Here is a 19,453-nt window from a genome sequence, read left to right on the forward strand (position 1 = left end):
CTTTTTATCATCAGCTAGGATCCAAAAATATGTTTGTAACAGCTGCAGGAGTTTTGTAAGTGACACAGAATATTATTTTTTCCAGTAAGTTAGAGCTCATGTAGTCGTTGGCTTTACGCACATTTTAAATGAGTATTTTAATAGTGTTGTAAACCTTACCCAACTGACAAGAGGATAACTAGAGGGTCAATATGTGAAAGCTCTTGCCTGCCCTCTCTACTTACACTGTCTTAGTTACTTACTGAGTATTTCCAGCATTCTTTGTACCAGCATCTTCAGTGTTTTGCTTGTTTTTTTGTGTTAATATTGCAACATGGAGGGATTTTCTAATGAGGAGAGATTGAGTAGATTGGGTCTGTACTCATTGGAACTTAGAAGAATGAGGCGACTTTATTGAGATGTATAGGATTCTCAAGGGGCTTGGAAGGGTAAATGCTGAGAGGTTGTTTCCCCTTTTGGGAGAATCTGGAAATGAGATAGACAAATTTCAATCAGTAAGGGAATCAAGGGTTATCGGACCTAAGGTGGGAAAGTGGAGTTAAGGATTATCATATCAGATCAGTCATGGTCTCATTGAATGGCAGTGCAAACACAATGGGCCAAATGGCCTACTTCTTCTCCTATATTTTATGGTCTTGGGCTAGGGTGCCAAGGTTGGAGATCGAGATTGTGGCAGTATGCAGGATTAGACTGACAATTTCAGATCTTATCTAGCACACAGATTAGAGAGGGGCATTGAGTGATGACTGCATATTTGTCCATGGGGTTGAAGTGAATGTCCAAGAGTAAAACATCCCTAAGCTGGTCTCATGCATTTCTTAGCAATTGGTTACAGACCATCATAGTCAGAGCCACGAGAGTGATTGCTCTCAACTAGAGAAAGACGGAAGGAGGGAGAAACTTATGTCAAGGAGCAAAAACTCTGGCACATAAGAAAAACTGAATCTAGTCAGGGCAAATGATAATATTTTTGGCACGTTTTATTAGCTATCGACTCTGTCGTACAATCTTAACTGTGGAACAGAAAGAATAATCAGTGGACAGTGAAATAATCACAATTTAAGGTTCACATAAACACCCACATTTACAACAAAAATTGTCAAGTACAAAAAGTTGGAATTTTCCAAAGATTCTTTCTTGATTGGGCTGTGCTGAAAACTAACTAGATATAAGAAAGGGAGATTTAAATAACCAGGGTACGAAGACTTTACGCCTGTGCTTGGGTCTCTCTGGAAGCTAGGTGCAAGTGCAAAAGAAACCTTCATTAACTAGTTGGAAGAAAATATGAAATATTAAAACTATTGTGTCCAAAAGTTTTGAGAGCGTCATCAAACATTCATTACTGGGAGCAATTTTAACCTATCCTACCAGTATACTGACAGAACTGGGTGCAATATACTGCATCCCACCTGATTTTACTCTGCATTGATGCTAATAAGTAATAATCAAGTGTTTCTCTTGATCCTATGGGTTTCCCAGCTGGTGAGTGCATTTAAAGATGTCCCAATATGTTATGCGTATAAATAGACCAAAAAAAATCATTTCAGTACTATTTTGGTCTGAACTGGAGCTGAGAATTTACAAGCAGATTCCAGTCTGCAAGCTCCCTTTACAGAATCAGACCACCCTGATCTCATAGAATCATAGAATCCCTACAGTGCAGAAGGTGGCCATTCTGCCCATCGAGTCTGCACTGACTTTCCAACAGAGCACATTTACCCAAACCCGATCCTTGTGACCCTATGTATTTGCCCCCTTACCTATGCATCTTGGGACACTAAAGGGCAATTTAGCATGGCCAATCCACCTAATCGTCACATCGTTGGACTGTGGGAGCAAACCCACGCAGACACGGGGAGAATGTGCAAACTTCGCACAGTCACTCGAGGCTGAAATTGAACCCGTATCTCTGGTGCTGTGAGGTAGCAGTGCTAACCACTGTGCCATCATGCCACCCAGTTATAGAGAACAGGCAAGATCCCGGTTTCAATCTCTGCTTTGCGCTTATTTAACCAACAGTTGTCAAAGGAGCCAGGGCTCGGGGAGTAAGTTGGAGAGAGGGGGTCTTTAGTCTGGGTTCAGGTTGAGTTATGAAAGCCTGCATTTAAATAGCCTATTGTGTGAAGACAGATCCCGGTAGCTGAGGACACCTTTGTGTAAATATGTTCCAATATGTGTCTTCCAGAGAAGAGGGACAAAGTGTAAGAAACTGAACGCATCGCGCTCTTCATTACATTGCTCAGATTTCATTTGTGACAAATATTATTAATTAGGTTTCTAGCTTTATAAGTGCAGAAGATATCAACATTTATCAAAATTAGTTTTCTAAAGGTTTATTTGCAACTTAAGCTAACCTGCTTTGCAATCTATTCATTGTAATAATTTGCCCTGCTTTCTAGAGTAGACTCATATATCAACAAAGGGCCTGCTATCAATATCAATCATGTAAAGAGGATCAGTGCACTCTTTTCTTTACTTCAGGAACTATATATCCTTATTGTTGTTGGCCCCGGCCCCTTTGGCCACGGGTGGCAGCGATTCCACATTGATTTTCACATTGTTGACAATGGGCTGAATCTCATCCCCTTTCCTCTGTGCCTCGATGCACAGGACACCATCATGGGTCAGGGTCGACCGAATCAGCAGAGGGTCCACGTCCAGGGGCAGGATGTAGGTGCGCGTGAAATCCCGGGAGATAAAGCCGTGACTGTCCAGTTTCTGCAGGTGCCTCCCAGACACCTCCAGAAGGTTGTCCACTGTCCGAACTGAGATCTCATCTGGCAGGAACTGGCAGACATCCAGGAATACCTGAAATTTATGATGCTTTGTTTCAATAGTTGAAAAGCCTCGATCTAGCTGTTTATTGATCCTGGGTCTAATATAGTAGCCGTGGTACAATGTAGGAGCTAAAATATCCTCTGGGGACAAACCTGAAAAAAGTAGATTAATAAATAGTTTAATAGGTTAATAAGTTATCAAAATATATACAACAGAAGATGTAACTCAGTGATGGGCATCCTAGGCTAGTGAGTGGGCTGCATGAGTGTCTTCCTTCACTTCAGTGGGTCGCAAGATTGAAACTGAGTTTTGTGGTAGCATGGCCCCTTTAAGGGGCGATCCTCAACAACCTCTACTGATGCACCATAGAAAGCATCCTTTCCAGATGTATCACAGCTTGGTATGGCTCCTGCTCTGACCCAGACTGCAAAAAACAACAAAGAGTCGTGAACCAGTCCATCACGCAAACCAACCTCCCATCCATTGACTCCATCTACACTTCCCGCTGCCTCGGAAAAGCAGCCAGCATAATCAAGGACCCCACACACCCCGGACATACTCCCTTCCACCTTCTTCTGTTGAGAAAAAGATACAAATGTCTGAGATCATGAAACCAACCAACTCAAGAACAGCTTCTTCCCTGTTGCCATCAGACTTTTGAATAGACCTACCATATATTAAGCTGATCTTTCTCTTCACCCTATCTGTAACTGCAACACTATATTCCTTCTCCCATATGTACTCTATGAACGGTATGTTTTGTCTGTATAGCGCGCAAGAAACAATACTTTTCACTGTATCCCAATCCATGTGACAATAAATCAAATCAAATCAAATCCCTGAGGGCCACTTGCTCAGGCCAGACTCTATGGCGTGGCAGTGTGGGAAGCCAAGCCAACCAGGTGCAAGGACGTGCATCCTGGCTCGGAGTTGGAGTCAGGGATGAGTGGAGAGTAGTCGTGTATTCAGTTTTGTCAGACCCTTGTTGGGACATATCTATTTATTTTTCTTAATTAATCCTTTGTAACCTTAAGCTACAACAAGTCGTCTTTGAAGTTAGTACAGCCTTCTTCACTAATCATGAACCCATGAATAAGACGAAATACATTTAATACACGCGGAATATTTCATAATGAGTCATAGAAAATGCTTAATCATTTATATGTTACTAGAATTATCGTCAGCAAAATGAAAGAAATATTTACACTTTGGACGCACGGCTCTCACAGTCAATGTTGTGAGCGATCAGCACACATCTCACTTCACTTGCCCTGGCTTTATGTGCGAATCACTTCAGTCACACTGGTAGGAAAAAATCTGAAATGTGGCAACCCTGGGCGTGGGCAACAGTCAACAACATAGCCCGCGGGCCACAATCAGAACCCAGATCGGAGTTATATGGCCCCCCAGGTCACAGGTTGCCCATCACTGATGTAACTATAGCATTATCAGATACTATATATTCATAATTAATATTAATGTTGGCTCTATATTCCAAAGATCTCATTTGCTGTTCAATGAGTAATATATTTCACCATTTCTTAATTAAAATGTTATTACCTTGTCTGCGCTGGTCCTCTTTCAAAACTCACACACTCTGGTTAATAGTGTGTGCCTTCAGGTCCCAGGATTCCAGGTTTACACAGTCAGAATTGTACAAATCGGAATTGTACACAAACAGTCCAGAATTGTCACGTACAGCCACTCACCACCTGACTTGGAAATATATCGTTGTTCCTTCGCAGTCGCTGGGTCAAAATCCTGGAATTCCCTCCCTAACAGCATTGTGGTTCAACCCACAGCACTTGGACTGCAGCGATTCAAGAAGGCAGCTCACCACCACCTTCTCAAGGGCAACTAGGAATGGGCAATAAATGCTGGCCAGCCAGCGACGCCCATGTCCCATGAATGAATAAAAAAGATGCAGTAAGAAGTCTTACAACCCCAGGTAAAAGTCCAACAGGTTTATTTGGAATTCCAATTTGGAATTCCCAGTGATTCCAAATAAACCTGTTGGACTTCAACCTGGTGTTGTGAGACTTCTTGTTGTGCCCACACCAGCCCCAACGCTGGCATTTCCACATCATACCTACAGATGTGCCACCCCACCCAAATGAGGAAATGGCCTCTCAATGCCACCTCTCAAATTGCCCAGCTAAGATTATCAGCAAGAGTGTTGAACAACCATGTGTGCCAACCATGTGGGCACAGCTTGCCAGCTCGCCTTCAGAAGGAAGGCTTGCAAGGAGATTAAGCAAAATGTGGACCGGAGGGTGGGTTTGGCAGCCCTGAATCATCATCCAACATAAGTCAACACTTTCAAGGGGGGGGGGGGGGGAGGGGGAGGACAAACAATTAAAAGTTAAAGTTTATTTATTACTCACAAGTAGACTTACATTAACACTGTGATGAAGTTACTGTGAAAATTCCCTAGGCGCCACACTCTGGTGCCTGTTCGGGTACACTGAGGGAGAATTTAGCGTGGCCAATGCACCCTAACCAGCACATCTTTGGACTGTGGGAGGAAACCGGAGGAAACCCACACAGACACGGGGAGAACGTGCAAACTCCACACAAAGAGTGACCCAAGCTGGGAATCGAACCTGGGTCCCTGGTGCTGTGAGGCAGCAGTGCCAACCACTGTGCCACAATTGGGTTAAATAGGGAACAAAATCATCTGTAACTAAGATAACAAGATTTCTAATCTCCTTCCAAGAGAAACCGGCCATGTTCGCATTGTACATTTCATCAATGTACCCCGGTTGGTTTTTCTACTCTCCCCGTTACAACCTGTCAGCACAGACTAGTGACAAGCGGTGGATAGGTTTGAGCCTGGCTACAAAATTTATTGAAAGTAAATAGAGGTGTGTTTCTTCCAAGTAGGTTTGCAATGGCCATGCGGCTAAAAGCCAAGATAAACTCACCTTCCCCGAAGTTCTGGTCGTAGATTGTGGTCGGGGTGTCTTTCTCGTATTCTACACTCATGGGATAAGCATGTGGGATTGTCTTGTCTTCCATTGTGAGGATTAGGGAGTGCAGGGAGGGCGAACAGCGAGACACTCGACTGTCCAGCCACCCAGACAGAAGATCAGGCTGTTTGTCTTTGGTCGCTCGGTCTCAGGAACCTTGGTATGGTTTCTGTCAGGTCATTCCTAAGGGAGAGAGGGGAGGGTCAGACTGGGACAGAAATAGACCAGGGCAACCGAGGAAGCTGCAGGGAACCTTCCTATAGGAAAGGAGCTCTCTTCTGGGACAACACCAGCACCCTGAACCAGGCATTTACACCGATTATTTCTCGGACGGTGACCTTCTCCTCTGTCCCGTTAGAAAAGAAAGAAGCAGCCCTGGACTACCCGGCAGATAAAACAATTGGCATTAAAGGATGAGATGGTACAAGTGTTACCATATTACCAACAACCGTACCATGGGAAAATAGGGATTGGAGAATACTGGCTGAACTATATTTGGTTACCAAGGATCTATAAACTAAAGGAAAATCAGTACTCCTCACATTACTTAAGATAGTCTCCCGTGCCGGACCCCCTGTGGATTAAGCTGGCTGGCAGATGGATATTTTAAACAGCATTATCCGAGGTACATTTCTGTCACAGTCCGCGGTGCCGGATTTTGTTTAATGCCCTCTTTTTCATACAATCAAATTCTGTCTCCGACTGACAGTGAAATGACTAGTGTGCCCACTATCCACACAACTCCTGATACCGGCGTGTAAACCTTTGTTTTAAAAGTCAGTGAAACTTCTCTTCAAATCTCCCGCTTGTAAGGAAATATAATGGATGATTTTCTTTTTAAATTGGGAAATTAATCATTACTCCGTGACGGATAATTACATCTACAAGTCTATATGTATGAGTTTAATATTGTACACGCATATATATATATAAAATATAATACTGCAAACTGCTGGTAACTTCAGTCCTAATGCATAGGATAGTTCTGAATTTATTTCCAAAGGCAAGGCAATGAACACTGCATCATTGTCAGTGCAAGGATTCCAGCATTTTCTTAAATCGCTGGTCTATTCTACTGCTGTAATATGGAGAAGTGTGTTTCTGTGGGACAATTATTTGCCCTCCAGCCTTGTGCGTTTTGAAAGGGGCAAAAAAGATGGCGAGGGAATGGCCCTGTCCCGTGTTATTCCCTGTTAAATATTCAGTCATGTAGCAGTTTGAAATGATACAGTTCAGTGTTGCCACAAAAACTACAAATTTCCATCCAGTTAACAGCAGAAGCCTATCCCCAGCAGTTTATTTATGGACTGAACCACTTCTGATTACCATCTTCGCCGTTTCAACCCAACGCACACAGAGGGACAAAAGAAGCGAAAATCTTTTATCATTAATTAAAACTGAAACATCATAATATTCTCCTCGATACAATAGCTTCCTTTTGAAATGCATGAGGTCATCTTCTGAGGCACTCTGAAGCATTGCCAGCAGAGGAAGAGATTGATCAGCAGAGCATTGTCCGGCAACACCGAGACTGGTCCACCGCTGGTGTCAATTTTAATCCTCCCCAAACACTAAATCCCTCCACAATGAAATCACATGACAGAGTCAATCAGCCTTACATCAGTTTTCCAGAAAGTTCAATGGACTGGGTGCTGTTGTGTATATAAAGGGCTCGGGCACCAACTAGCCTCCAAGCAGCTCTTGGAGTGGAGAGAGCAGAGTTACACCGATTCTACACCCACCTGCCTTAACCGGGAAGAGAAGATGGACATTGCAGTTCAGACTCCATGGCTACGGCGTTCCCTCATGTCAAACTCCCTCTTCCCCCCCCGTATCTATGACCAGCATTTTGGGGAACACTTTGATCCTGACTTCTTCCCCAACTTCTCATCTATGGTTAGCCCCTTCTACTGGCGAATGCCATCTCCTTTGGTCAGGCTGCCAAGTTGGCTACAATCTGGACTTTCAGAGGTATGTCCTGTGTGCTCCTAAAGTTGTCCTGTCCTTTTCTTGTTAATTGACAAAAATGTTTGTTTAATATGCAGCTTAACTGCTCAAATCAAACTCTGTGGATGTATTGTCTGTTATATAACAATAATGATGTGGAGATGCCGGCATTGGACTGGGGTAAACACAGTAAGAAGTTTAACAACACCAGGTTAAAGTCCAACAGGTTTATTTGGTAGCAAAAGCCACACAAGCTTGCAGCTTTTGCTACCAAATAAACCTGTTGGACTTTAACCTGGTGTTGTTAAACTTCTTACTATATAACAATAATGCATGTGTCCAATTGTTCTGTACAATATATATATTGTGTATATATATATATATATGCCATAAAGAGGAAGACAATAAACATGTATGTATCCAGATATCTGATAATAAAGAGGGAGATGTGGGGGCATTGTGTCAGGGTAGGGGGTATCCATTTTGAACAGAGATAGGGAGAAATTTATTTGCTCAGAGGGTTGCGAATCTTTGGAATTCTCCATCCAAGAGGGTTATGGATACTCAGTCAATGAGAACATTTTAGGCTGGGGTTGATAGATTTTTGAACTGTAAGGGAATCAATAAATTGGAATGGGGTGGGTTGGGGTGTCGGAGGAAAATGGAGTTGGGCTTGAGGATTAACCGTGATCTTGTTAAGTAATGGAGGGTGCTGCAGGGTCTGATCCATGCTCCTATAATGTTCTTATAATGAACATCTCTCTCAATCTATAACTAATTAACATAGTTCATTAGTACAGTTAATGGGCAGCAGAGTGGTTAGCACTGCTGCTTCACATCACCAGGGTTCAATTCCGGCCTCGGGTCATTGTCTGTGTGGAGTTTGCACATTCTCCCCATGTCCATGTGGGTTTCCTCCGGGTGCTCCAGTTTCCTCCCACACTCCAGAGATGTGCGAGTTTGGTGGATTGGCCATGTTAAATTGTCCCTTTGTGTCAGCGGGATTAGCAGTCTAAATACGTGGGATTACAGGGACAGAGCCTGGGTGGGATTGTTATCAGTGCAGACTCGATGGGCCAAATGGCCTCCTCCTGCACTGTAGGGATTCTATGAAATGACAGCTTGTTCGCAAATTGTTAGAGGTCCTAAGTCCTAAATTGGAACATCAAGAACTGTTTGCAACTGCACCTTGCAATAAAGGAAAATTAGTAGGAACATTGAATTTCCATGTAGACTCCAGGCGTCCCATGAGGATCAAATGCTTGGATGTTCAGCATTATTTTATCTGAACTCCTTAATGCCCTAGAGACCTAATATTAATAAAAAAGAAAAACTCTGATTCCTTGGAATCTGAAAGGGAACAGGAAAGGCTAAAAATGCACAGTAGGATTCATCAGCATCTGAAAAGAGAAAAATTAGGTTTTATGTTACAGTTGAAACCTTTAGCCAGAACTGATTTGACAAGGGATCCCAAATCAAAATGTTGAACTGTTTTTTTTCCCCCTTTTTAGTCATTGACTGAAATGCTGTGTATTTTTCAACACTCTCTGTTAGTATTGCAGGGCCAATATTGTTAATATCACAATGGTGGTATCACTTTGAACAGCCCACTGCAACTTGAAAATAGATTGACTTTGCAGTTCAATTACAGGGCAGCCCCATTGTAACGCGATGGTTGGGGTCCATAAAATGTCATCGCGAATGTTATTGGGGTCGCGCTAAATCACTAAACCGGAAATAGCAAAAAAAGGGTCCATCGCGTCATTGCGGCATATCCAATTTTGTGCTAAATCGGGGCGCGTAAAACCGAGGTTCCACCGTATTATGTTCCCCTGATGATTCAGCAAGATTATTCGCTGTGTCATTATAGACTGGAGAGACGCATGCCGTCCTAATATAGAATCATTGAATCTCACAGGCCATTCAGTTCATTATACCTGGTGCTGACAGTTTTGAAAAAGCTATCCAATTTTTCCATGGCCCATCAATTATTTTCTTTTTGAGCATGTATCTCATTCTCTCTTGAAACTTACCGTTGGGGCTGCTTTCACCATCCTTTTAAGCAATGCATTCCAAATCATTACAACATGCTAAGTAAATACAATTATCTTCTCCTTGCCAGTTATCAAATCTGCATCCTCTTAATGGTTTAAAACTCTGCTTAAACAGACTCATGAAAGCATATATTAAAGTATGTACACAGTGACATTTGCTCTCGTGTTGGGGGACTTAATGGCACAATCGATTGGAGTGCTATCTGTGCACAAACTTGGCTAACATTTGAAGCCTGCTCCAGCAAATGGGATAAGAATCAATCTCTTGTTGTGGCCCATCTTGTGCTAAGCTAATGAAGCTCAATGATGCCAGGACACCTACAAGCATCACCCGGCTCCTTTCACCCCCACATTAAAGCTTGATTTTCCCGGCACGAACCATGCTACCTAACTTGGATAGCTGTTCCAAAAGGTCAGCACAGATAAGATGAGCTGAAAGGCCTCCTTCTTTGCTGCGAGATTCAATAATTAAGTTATGTAACCATTGCACTTGTTGCATTCATTAATGAAAAATACCAGTTGGATTGTATGTATCTATCCAGACAAATAATATCAGAAAAAATTATCCCAAATTTTAATTTTAAATAACAAATTAATAATTGTGATTGACAAACTGCGAATACCCCAAGGTGCCCACTGGGCATAAACCAATGATAGAACTATGGACAAGCAGAGATGCTCCCTTACACATTCTGGACCCGCACGCAATGGGTTTTGTTAGAGCAGGAGCAGAAATTCTCTGTTGCTGTAAGGATGACCATTACATGCATAGGTTTGAATCCTGTTGTTACATTTCTTATCTAAATGAAATCATTTTATGGTGGCGTCAATTTCAAAAAACCCTGAGTCAGCTCGTTAAGAATGATTTCATTTGGAAATCATTGCAATTGATTTAAAATTTCACTCATAAGGGTGGTTGTTTAATTTAAATTTGTTTTATTAGTATCACAAGTAGGTTTACATTAATAGGGCAATGAAGTTACTGTGAAAATTCCCTAGTTGCCACACTCTGGCACCTGTCTGGGTACACTGAGGGAGAATTTAGCATGGCCAATGCACCTAATCAGCACATCTTTTGGACTGTGGGAGGAAACCGGACCACCGGGGGAAACCCATGCAGACACAAGGAGAACATGCCGACTCTACACAGACAGTGACCCATGCCGGGAATCGAACCCGGGTCCCTGGCGCTGTGAGGCAGCAGTGCCAAGCACTATGCCACCGTACTGCCCCATGTTTGAGTAGTATTAAAATTCCAAATTCATGGCAAGTTGCATTGTTGGAGTTGGGAAAATCAAGATTTATTGTGTATCGGGGGCTTAACACAAGATGCCAACTGATTGGAAGGAAAGTGGATCGTTTCACAACATTACCGTTCTTTAAGTTGTAAATAAAGTTTGGAAATATATTTAAAACTTGATCCTTTGATTATCTGAGCACATTCTGTGCAATTGTAGGAATAAGGCTTCACCTCAGAATGAGTTAATATTCCCCCACAATGTCTGTCTTTGTGCAATGTAATCTGTCTTTTCAGATGACTTTGTTTGTCCCTTGCTCCGTGGGTTGAGTTTACATGCCAGAATGTTGTTTATGAAAAGAATGTTCCAGTAGGAGACATTCAAAACTGGCCAACAAACTTCCATGGAGCAGATTATAGCTAATAGAAATCATAATATTGTGCCCTCAATCATCCAAATATTTAAACTGAATAATTTGAATTCAATAAAGTTGGAATTCTCCAAGCTGTTCTTCAGCCAGCTATTGGTAGGTGTGCAGGAGTAACTCACCCTCTCATATTTTTCTTATTCATATCCCTACAGTGCAGAAGGAGGCCATTTGGCCCATCAAGCCTGAACCGACAACAATCCCGTCCAGGCCCTATCCCCATAACCCCACATTTTTACCCTGCTAATCCTCCTGACACTAAGGGGCAATATACCATGGCCAATCAACCTAACCTGCACATCTTTGGAATGTGGGAGGAAACCGCAGCACCCGGAGGAAACCCATGCAGACACGAGGAGAATGTGCAAACTCCGCACAGTCACCTGAGGCCAGAAGTGAACCTGAATCCCTGGCGCTGTGAGGCAGCAATGCTAACCACTGTGCCACTATGTTCTTTCTCCATCCCTGACTCAGACTTACTCTCCAGCTAGAGTTAGCACCTCGCACCATAGATCAGATATATTTGACATGTCTGGAATCATTGCTGTGAACCTCTGTCACAAGAAAAGCTCAGGGTTTTTAAAAAAGGGGCCTTTAAAACCCTTCCCTATTATGCATAATGTTAGAGAGTTTCTTGCATTACCTAGTGTTTGTGTTGGTAACTGACTAGTTAACTTTGTGCCACACAATGCTAAAAATGCTAGGCAATGACTGTCTCCACCTCTCATCATCACTTGCTGGCATTACTATGGCCAAATCTTTCACCATCAGCAACCTGGGGTGTTGGCATTGATGAGAAACTCAGCAGGATCAGCTACAGAACCACCAGGTGTGGTTACTTAATCATGACTTCAGCTCACCTCCCAACTCCCCAAAGCCTCTCCACCACCTGCAAGGCACAAGTCAAGAGAGTGCTAGAATAATCAATTCATATCTCATAGAATCCCTGCAGTGCAGGAGGAGGCTATTTGGCCCATCGAGTCTTCACCGACTCTTTGGCAGCGCATCTTTCGCCAGACGCCCCCCCCCCCATCATGTTGTTGTAATCCCACACAAGGGGCAGCACAGTAGCACAATGGTTAGCACTGCTGTCTCATAGTGCCAGGAATCGGGTTCGATTCCTGGCTTAGGTCTCTGTCTGTGTGGAATTTGCATGTTCTCCTCGTGTCTGCATGGGTTTCCTCCGGGTGGCCTGGTTTCCTCCCACAGTCCGAAAGACATGTTGGTTAGGTGCATTGACTCTCCCTCAGTGTACCCGAACAGGTGCCAGAGTGTGGCAACCAGGGGATTTTCACAGTAATTTCATTGCAGCGTTAATGTAAGCCTACTTGTGACACTAATATATAAACTTTTAATAAAGTAATAAATAAACTTTAAACTTACCCCGCTAGCCCTCCCTAACTGGGCTATCCAGGCTGAAGCTGCTGTTTGTTCAGCCCCGCCCCCATCCATCAACTTAAACATCAACTCCTCCCACCACTCTCTGCAGTATTTACTATCTACAGGATACACTGAAGCAACTCACCGAACCCTTCTTAGGCAGTTCCTGTCTTGTCAAAACAGCTGTGAATAGTGAGAAAATGTGTAGCTGTTATAACAGCACATAATTGAATTTTGAACAACCCCAATTTAATCTCCATTAACCTGCTTGATAATTATTCCAAACTTTCATCACACATTAATAAAAATGTTCATCCTACAATTTATTTCAAATTTATATTTTACTTATCTGCAATTATAGCCTTACTTTTTACTGAGTTCCCTGTTTCATGGTTCAGTCTCTTGGTTATCCTTTACTTTTTGTTTCATTCTTGGCTATGGGTGTCATGCACAAGGCCAGCATTTATTGACCATCTCGAGATTCGCTTAAGAAATTGAGGGGCTTCTTTTTGAACCACTTCCATCTATATTATTTTTAATTCATTTATAGATTGTGGGTCTCGCTGGCTAATCCCCCATTTATTGCCCATCGTAATTGCCCTGGAGAAGGTGGTGGTGAGCTGCCTTCTTGAACTGCTGCAGTCCCTAAGGTGTAGGTGCACTCACAGTGCTGTTAGGGAGGGAGTTCCATGATTTCGACCCAGTGACAGTGAAAAAATGGCAATATATTTGCAAGTCAGGATGGTGAATGACTTGGAGGGGAACTTCCAGGTGGTGGTGTTCCCTGATATCTGCTGCTCTTGTCCTTCTAGCTGGTAGTGCTTGTGAGTTTGGAAGATGCTGCCTAAGGAACCTTGGTGAGTTCCTGCAGTGCATCTTCTGCATGGTACACACAGCTGCCACTGTTTGTTGGTGGTGGAGGGATTGAATATTTGTGGAAGGGGTAGCAATCAAGCAGGTTTCTTTGTCCTGGATGGTGTCAAACTTCTTGAGTGTTGTTGGAACTGTACTCATCCAGGCAAGTGGAGCTCACTCCAATATACTCTTGACTTGTGACTTGTAGATGGTGGACAGGCTTTGGTAGTCAGGAGGTGAGTTATACTCCGCAGGGTTCCTCGTCTCTGACCTGGTCTTGTAGCCACAGTATTTACATGGTTAGTCCAGTTCAGTTTGTGGTCAATGATCAGCCCCAGGATGTTGACAGTGGGGTATTCAGCAATGATAATTCCATTGAATGTCAAGGGGTGATGGTTAAAGTCTCTCTTATTGGTGATAGTTATTGCCTGGCATTGGTGTGGCACAAATGTTACTTGTCAGCCCAAGTCCGGATATTATCTGTCCCACAGCGCTTTTAGGTTAGAAATTCCAGGATTTTAATCAGTGGTGCTAATGGAATGCCCAAATCAGACTTGGAGGGGAACTGGAGGGATAATTTTCCCATGCACCTGCTGTCCTTGTAACTGTTGGAAGTTTTAGGGTTGGGAGTTGCTGTTGAAAAAACCTTGGCAAGTTCCTGCAGTGCACCCTGCATATAGCTTGTGCTGATGCTGGAAGGAATGGATGTTTACTTTAACCCATGGAATATATTCTAAAAGTTTACACTCCCTGTGCAGTGCTTCACACGTTAGGAATGCATATTAGGAATTCTAGCATAGAGTTCAGCAACATTAGATGATTTCCTTCTGAGCCTGAATGCCTGTTATGCATTTTTATTGCATAAAATTCTACATTGGAAATGCTCACTCAAAATCTGGAATCTAAGACACAACATATCATTTTTGATTTGATTTATTATTGTCTCATGTATTAGCAAGTATTGTTTCTTGCGTGCTATACAGACAGAACATACCATTCATGGAGAAGGAAGGGAGAGAGTGCAGAATGTAGTGTTACAGTCATAGCTAGAGTGTAGGGAAAGATCAACTTAATGCGAGGTAGATGCACTCAAAAGGCTGACAGCAGCGGGGAAGAAGCTGTTTTTGAGTTGGTTTGTACATGACCTCAGACTTTTGTATCTTTTTCCCGACGGAAGAAGGTGGAAGAGAGAACGTCCAGGGAGCGTGGGGTCCTTAATTATGCTGGCTGCTTTTCCGAGGCAGCGGGAAGTGTAGACAGAGTCAATGGATGGGAGGCTGGTTTGCCTGACGGATTGGGCTACATTCATTAGACAGTCTAATGGGGAAGAATATTAAAATTTTAGTCGTGGAAAATAAAAACACTAATTCTCAACAGAAAGTAATTTTAAGACACGGGATTATGACTGCCTTTAAAGAGATCAGTGCAACGTTTGTGTTTGCAAGCTTATGTTGTAGGTTTTATTGGACATGGACCACTCACACAAGATTGTTAAAGTGTTTTGATAGTCTTGCTTCAAGTTGGCCGGGAAGTAGCAGTATTCATATTGTTAATTATAGTATTATGTGACGAGTTACAAAGGATAATATAATATTCTCTTCCAGCTACAATGGTTGAGGCTTAAAGCTAATGACTAATTGACCCAGTTTGCACCCTGACCTACCACATTTTGGCCTCTGACTGATCATGTATTGTACAGTACCCTGAACGAGATACCAATGCCATTAGTGTTAAGCTGTAGAAATTCATGATCCCAGTTCTGGTTCATCATTTTATCACCTTCCTAATATCGATGACAAGAAAACAGCTTTGGAATTTGCCATTCATTATTTCCTAAGTGTATGCGCTCTCTCTATCTCTTGCAGATGAGACTGGACAAGGATAAATTTACAATTCACCTTGATGTTAAACACTTCACTCCTGAAGAAATCCGAGTCAAAATCATGGGTGACTTTGTTGAAATCCAAGCTCAGCATGAAGAACGTCAGGTACATCTTATCCTTTTGCCTTATTTTTGTCCCATCTTAGACTTGCCCTGTGTTTGCAGTCAGTTTTGTCAGATGGGAGAGCTTAGCAGAGTATTGCTGGTCTGGTATAAATTATAGGAGTCACATTTTGGGTGAGGGAAGAGTTAACATGCCTATTCCTTCACAAGGCGCTAATTTGGCCAGGAGCTGAAACTGCATTGGCTGACGATTAAAGATCTCATTCCTTACTGAGATTTGAAACCAAGCTATAGCCAGATTTTAAAATCATTTGGAGGGACATAAATAAAATCAGGCCCTATAATTTTGCACAAGAGCGAAGGATTTGCAAATCTGTGGAAAGCACTCTTTAATTGATGAAATAATTCCAACCAACCATGTTTACTTCAATGTTAGAAGATGTTGCTCAGAATTGTATTGGTGCCAGATCAGTTATTGCTGGCGCAATGCCAGGTGCTTTATCAACACTTTAAAGTGTTCTTATTCATTTGCAAAACATTCTCAATTTGCCCAACCACCATGAAAAACATTGAATTATATTGGTGTTGAACAAGCCAATTTTTGACTTGGGGAAGTATGATGCCTGCTAAAACAATCACTGTGATACAGTTAGTTGGCTCCCTGTAACAAGTCAGCAGATACCCGAATGGAGGCCAGTCTAAATTGAGGACTGGAATGTTTGCCCTCCACTGAAACGAAGCAATACAGTACTCTTTAATGCTGAACTAAGCCATCACATGCCCTTGGCCGTGCAAAATTAAATATAGACTCATTCCTGGAACTCAGTTACAAGACTGTAATATGGTCAAGGCCTGTAGATAACAGCAGAAATCGTGACTGTGAGTGGCAAACCTTTTCTTAATATCTGACATTTCATGGTTGAACTTCATCCTGAATGATCACTGTGCAAGCACGGGCCACTGCAGTGATTATTGGCTGGTTGTTTGACTGCTATGGGCATCACAGCTGCATCCAACCCAGTCTTCGTTCACTGGCCGTTGTTGTACACTTCCAACAGGGATTATGGATTAGGGATCAGGAGCCACTTTTTCCATCCCTAACCAAAATAAATTGTGGCGCTGCTATCCCTGAGATCAACTAACTCAATGCAAACAGGGCATCAAAGCAATCATCTTTCTGGTTTGTGGGAACTTGCATTTATAGAGCATATTTCACATCTTCAAGGTTTTCCTTGGTGCTTTATAGTCAATTCATTATTTTCAAAGTGTAATTACCATTCTTATGTTGGTAAAAGTTGTTGAGCCAGTGCTGTAAGGACTAATAATCCGTGTTTTTTGGGGTGAACTGCCTGTGCACTCAGGAATCTCAACACTGAAGCAAGTTCTATTGAAACCAAAGCGCTTAGTTGAAAGTGATATTTGACCTACACATTTATGCAGTCTGGGAACGGTATTGTGTGATGTTGCCAGAGTTTATTTTCTCTTTCCTCCAGTTCTTAAGCTCTGACAATGTAATGGCACAGATTTGAGTACTTGCAAATGTTTCAAAACATATGTATCCCGTTGACAGGGAGTCACACTTTTTGGAATTTTCCCCTTTCTAAGTTCCAAGCCCAATCAAAACCGCACAAACTCAAATGGAATTACATTCATAGAATCCCTACAGTGCAGAAGGAGGCCATTCAACTCATCAAGCCTGCACTGAGATCAATCCCATTCTATCGCCATAATCCCACATATTTACCCTATTGTTAAATACTGCAAACATTAGTCCATGATAAATTCATATATAATAATTATTTCTAGACAATTACAAAATTTTATGGTAACTTCTGACACTCCACTGAGGAGTTTCACTTAAAGGGGGCACTTTAATTCTTTCACTTTATGGCCCTTGAACAGGCGGGGAATAGAGGGATACAGGTGGTTGGTCTAGATAGGACAACGTGATCGGCGTAGTGTTGGTGGGCCAAAGGGCCTGTTCCTGTGCAGTACTGTTCTTTGTTCTTTGAAGTACTGAGTTCAGTTTCAGACACCAATGATAGATGTGAAACACAATTTCAGAGACTTGGATTGTCTGGAATGTTGTCTCGCAGCTTATTTGTCGTCTATATTCAAATGGTCAAAAAGAGAAAATGGAATATTTTTGTTTGGAAATTCCTTAGAAGAGTTGATTGACCATCACTCTGAATACTCACTTGGTCAAATCTTTTATTCTGTAGGATGAACATGGCTACGTTTCTAGAGAATTCCACCGGAAGTACAAGATCCCAGCGGGAGTTGATCCAACTCTGATCACCTGCTCCCTGTCGGCAGATGGAGTTCTTACAATCTCTGGTCCCAGGAAGGTGGCTGATGTTCCAGAGCGATCTGTGCCTATCTCCCGTGAGGAAAAGCCAGCGGTCGCTGGACCTCAGCAGAAGTAGATCATTTCTGTTCAGTTCCGTGCGAATTGACTTCAAGCCATTAAAGTATTGCCTTTCGCTTTAAATGTAACATTTTTGTATTGCTATATAATCACACATTCCTTAAAATCTGTTAGCCTGCAATAAACATTTACTTTTCCTGCCTTAGTGAAACTTCCATTTAAATAAAGTCAACTATATGAATAAACCCATTGCTTAGTTCCTGTTTATTTTGCTTTAGTCCTTATTGGTTGATAAAATGCCATATAGTATAATGCAAAATTACAGTTTCTACATAAACGTCATTTATATACACTCTTTATTGAACAGAGCAAAGGCTTTTTATCTGCAGTCATTCAATATTATCTCTGTAATCAATTGTTAGCATTCTGTCAATGATTATAAAACATATAGTAACAAATGTCATGGGTGCATTTAGTCACGACAAGACGTAGCTATTAATAGGAATACATGAGCTAAACCAAGGAAGAAAATATCAGATAATAAAAGCAAATACAGCGACTGCTGAAAGTGTCAGATCCGTGCATTTTAGTGCAATGACATCTTTAGTTGTGCATAATTGTTTTTAGTTTATTTGTTAGTGTCACAAGTAAGGCTTACATTAATACGGCAATTAAGTTACTGTGAAAATCGCCACATTCCGGCGCCTGTTCGGGTACACTGAGGGAGAATTTAGCACGGCCAATGCATCGAACCAGCATGTCTTTTGGACTGTGGGAGGAAACCGGAGCACTCGGAGGAAACCCACGCAGAAACGGGGGAGAACGTGCAGACTCCGCACAGACAGTGATCCGAGCCGGGAATTGAACCCGGACCCCTGGCACTGTGAGGCAGCAGTGCTAACCACCATACCGCCCTCTTACAGTTTGCTTTTCCAAGTTATTTTTTGGAGCAGACCATTTTATAAATTTTAGCTGGATGTGTGAATGTTCTAGGTCACATCAAACAAAGAATTCCGAAACCAAGGCCTAGCTGTCTGAAAAGTGCTCTGACTGAGCAATTGTTAGTGAGATAGAGAGGGGATGTACTTCTATCTGATTGTAGTGATTAGTTGGTATATTACACAGGGCTTTTGAAAGTTGGCAAAGGGACAATTGGAAATGTAGAGCAACTGTCCTCTGCCGTCAGAAATGGAAAATGAGAATTAAGTGCTGAAGTCAGAGGGCGAAAATTAATGGTGTAAATTAAAACTAGTCTGTGCTTCCAGAAATAAGCACAAGAGCCTCAGTCTTTCTCATCCATCTTATCCCCTTTCAGATGATAACCGCTTACAGCATTTTCTGTTCATTTCAGACTTTCAACTTCCACTACTTTTAAGAGAAATCGCTATATCTTACAACTGATGCCAGATCAAATTTTATTGTCTTAGCTGTGTGGTCCCATCAGGTCACGGGACCTCTCACTTGTCCCTGCCAGAAGGCCAGTTTACAGAAC

At 42.3% G+C, this 19,453-nt stretch overlaps 2 protein-coding genes across 3 annotated transcripts; one reads left to right on the forward strand and one right to left on the reverse strand.

The window, feature by feature from the left end:
* Positions 1–958: 958 nt before the first annotated feature.
* hspb2 (heat shock protein, alpha-crystallin-related, b2) lies at positions 959–5,932 on the reverse strand. Its single transcript, XM_078198936.1, has 2 exons — positions 5,703–5,932; positions 959–2,930 (listed from the first exon to the last, which is right to left on the reverse strand). The coding sequence occupies exons 1-2, from the start codon at positions 5,794–5,796 to the stop codon at positions 2,485–2,487; spliced, it is 540 nt and encodes a 179-aa protein (XP_078055062.1). The 5' UTR covers positions 5,797–5,932; the 3' UTR covers positions 959–2,484.
* Positions 5,933–6,008: 76 nt separating this feature from the next.
* On the forward strand, positions 6,009–18,209 carry cryabb (crystallin, alpha B, b). Of its 2 annotated transcripts, none has more exons than XM_078198937.1 (3): positions 6,009–7,718; positions 15,514–15,636; positions 17,816–18,209. In XM_078198937.1, exons 1-3 carry the CDS (start codon positions 7,344–7,346, stop codon positions 18,017–18,019), a joined length of 702 nt encoding a protein of 233 aa, XP_078055063.1. In that variant the 5' UTR covers positions 6,009–7,343; the 3' UTR covers positions 18,020–18,209. The 2 variants fall into 2 exon arrangements, with proteins under 2 accessions (XP_078055063.1, XP_078055064.1); XM_078198938.1 differs by having other exon boundaries at positions 6,009–6,372.
* The last annotated feature ends 1,244 nt before the right edge of the window (positions 18,210–19,453 follow it).

This window comes from Mustelus asterias, chromosome 27 (assembly GCF_964213995.1).
Source record: "Mustelus asterias chromosome 27, sMusAst1.hap1.1, whole genome shotgun sequence".
NCBI lineage: Eukaryota > Metazoa > Chordata > Chondrichthyes > Carcharhiniformes > Triakidae > Mustelus > Mustelus asterias.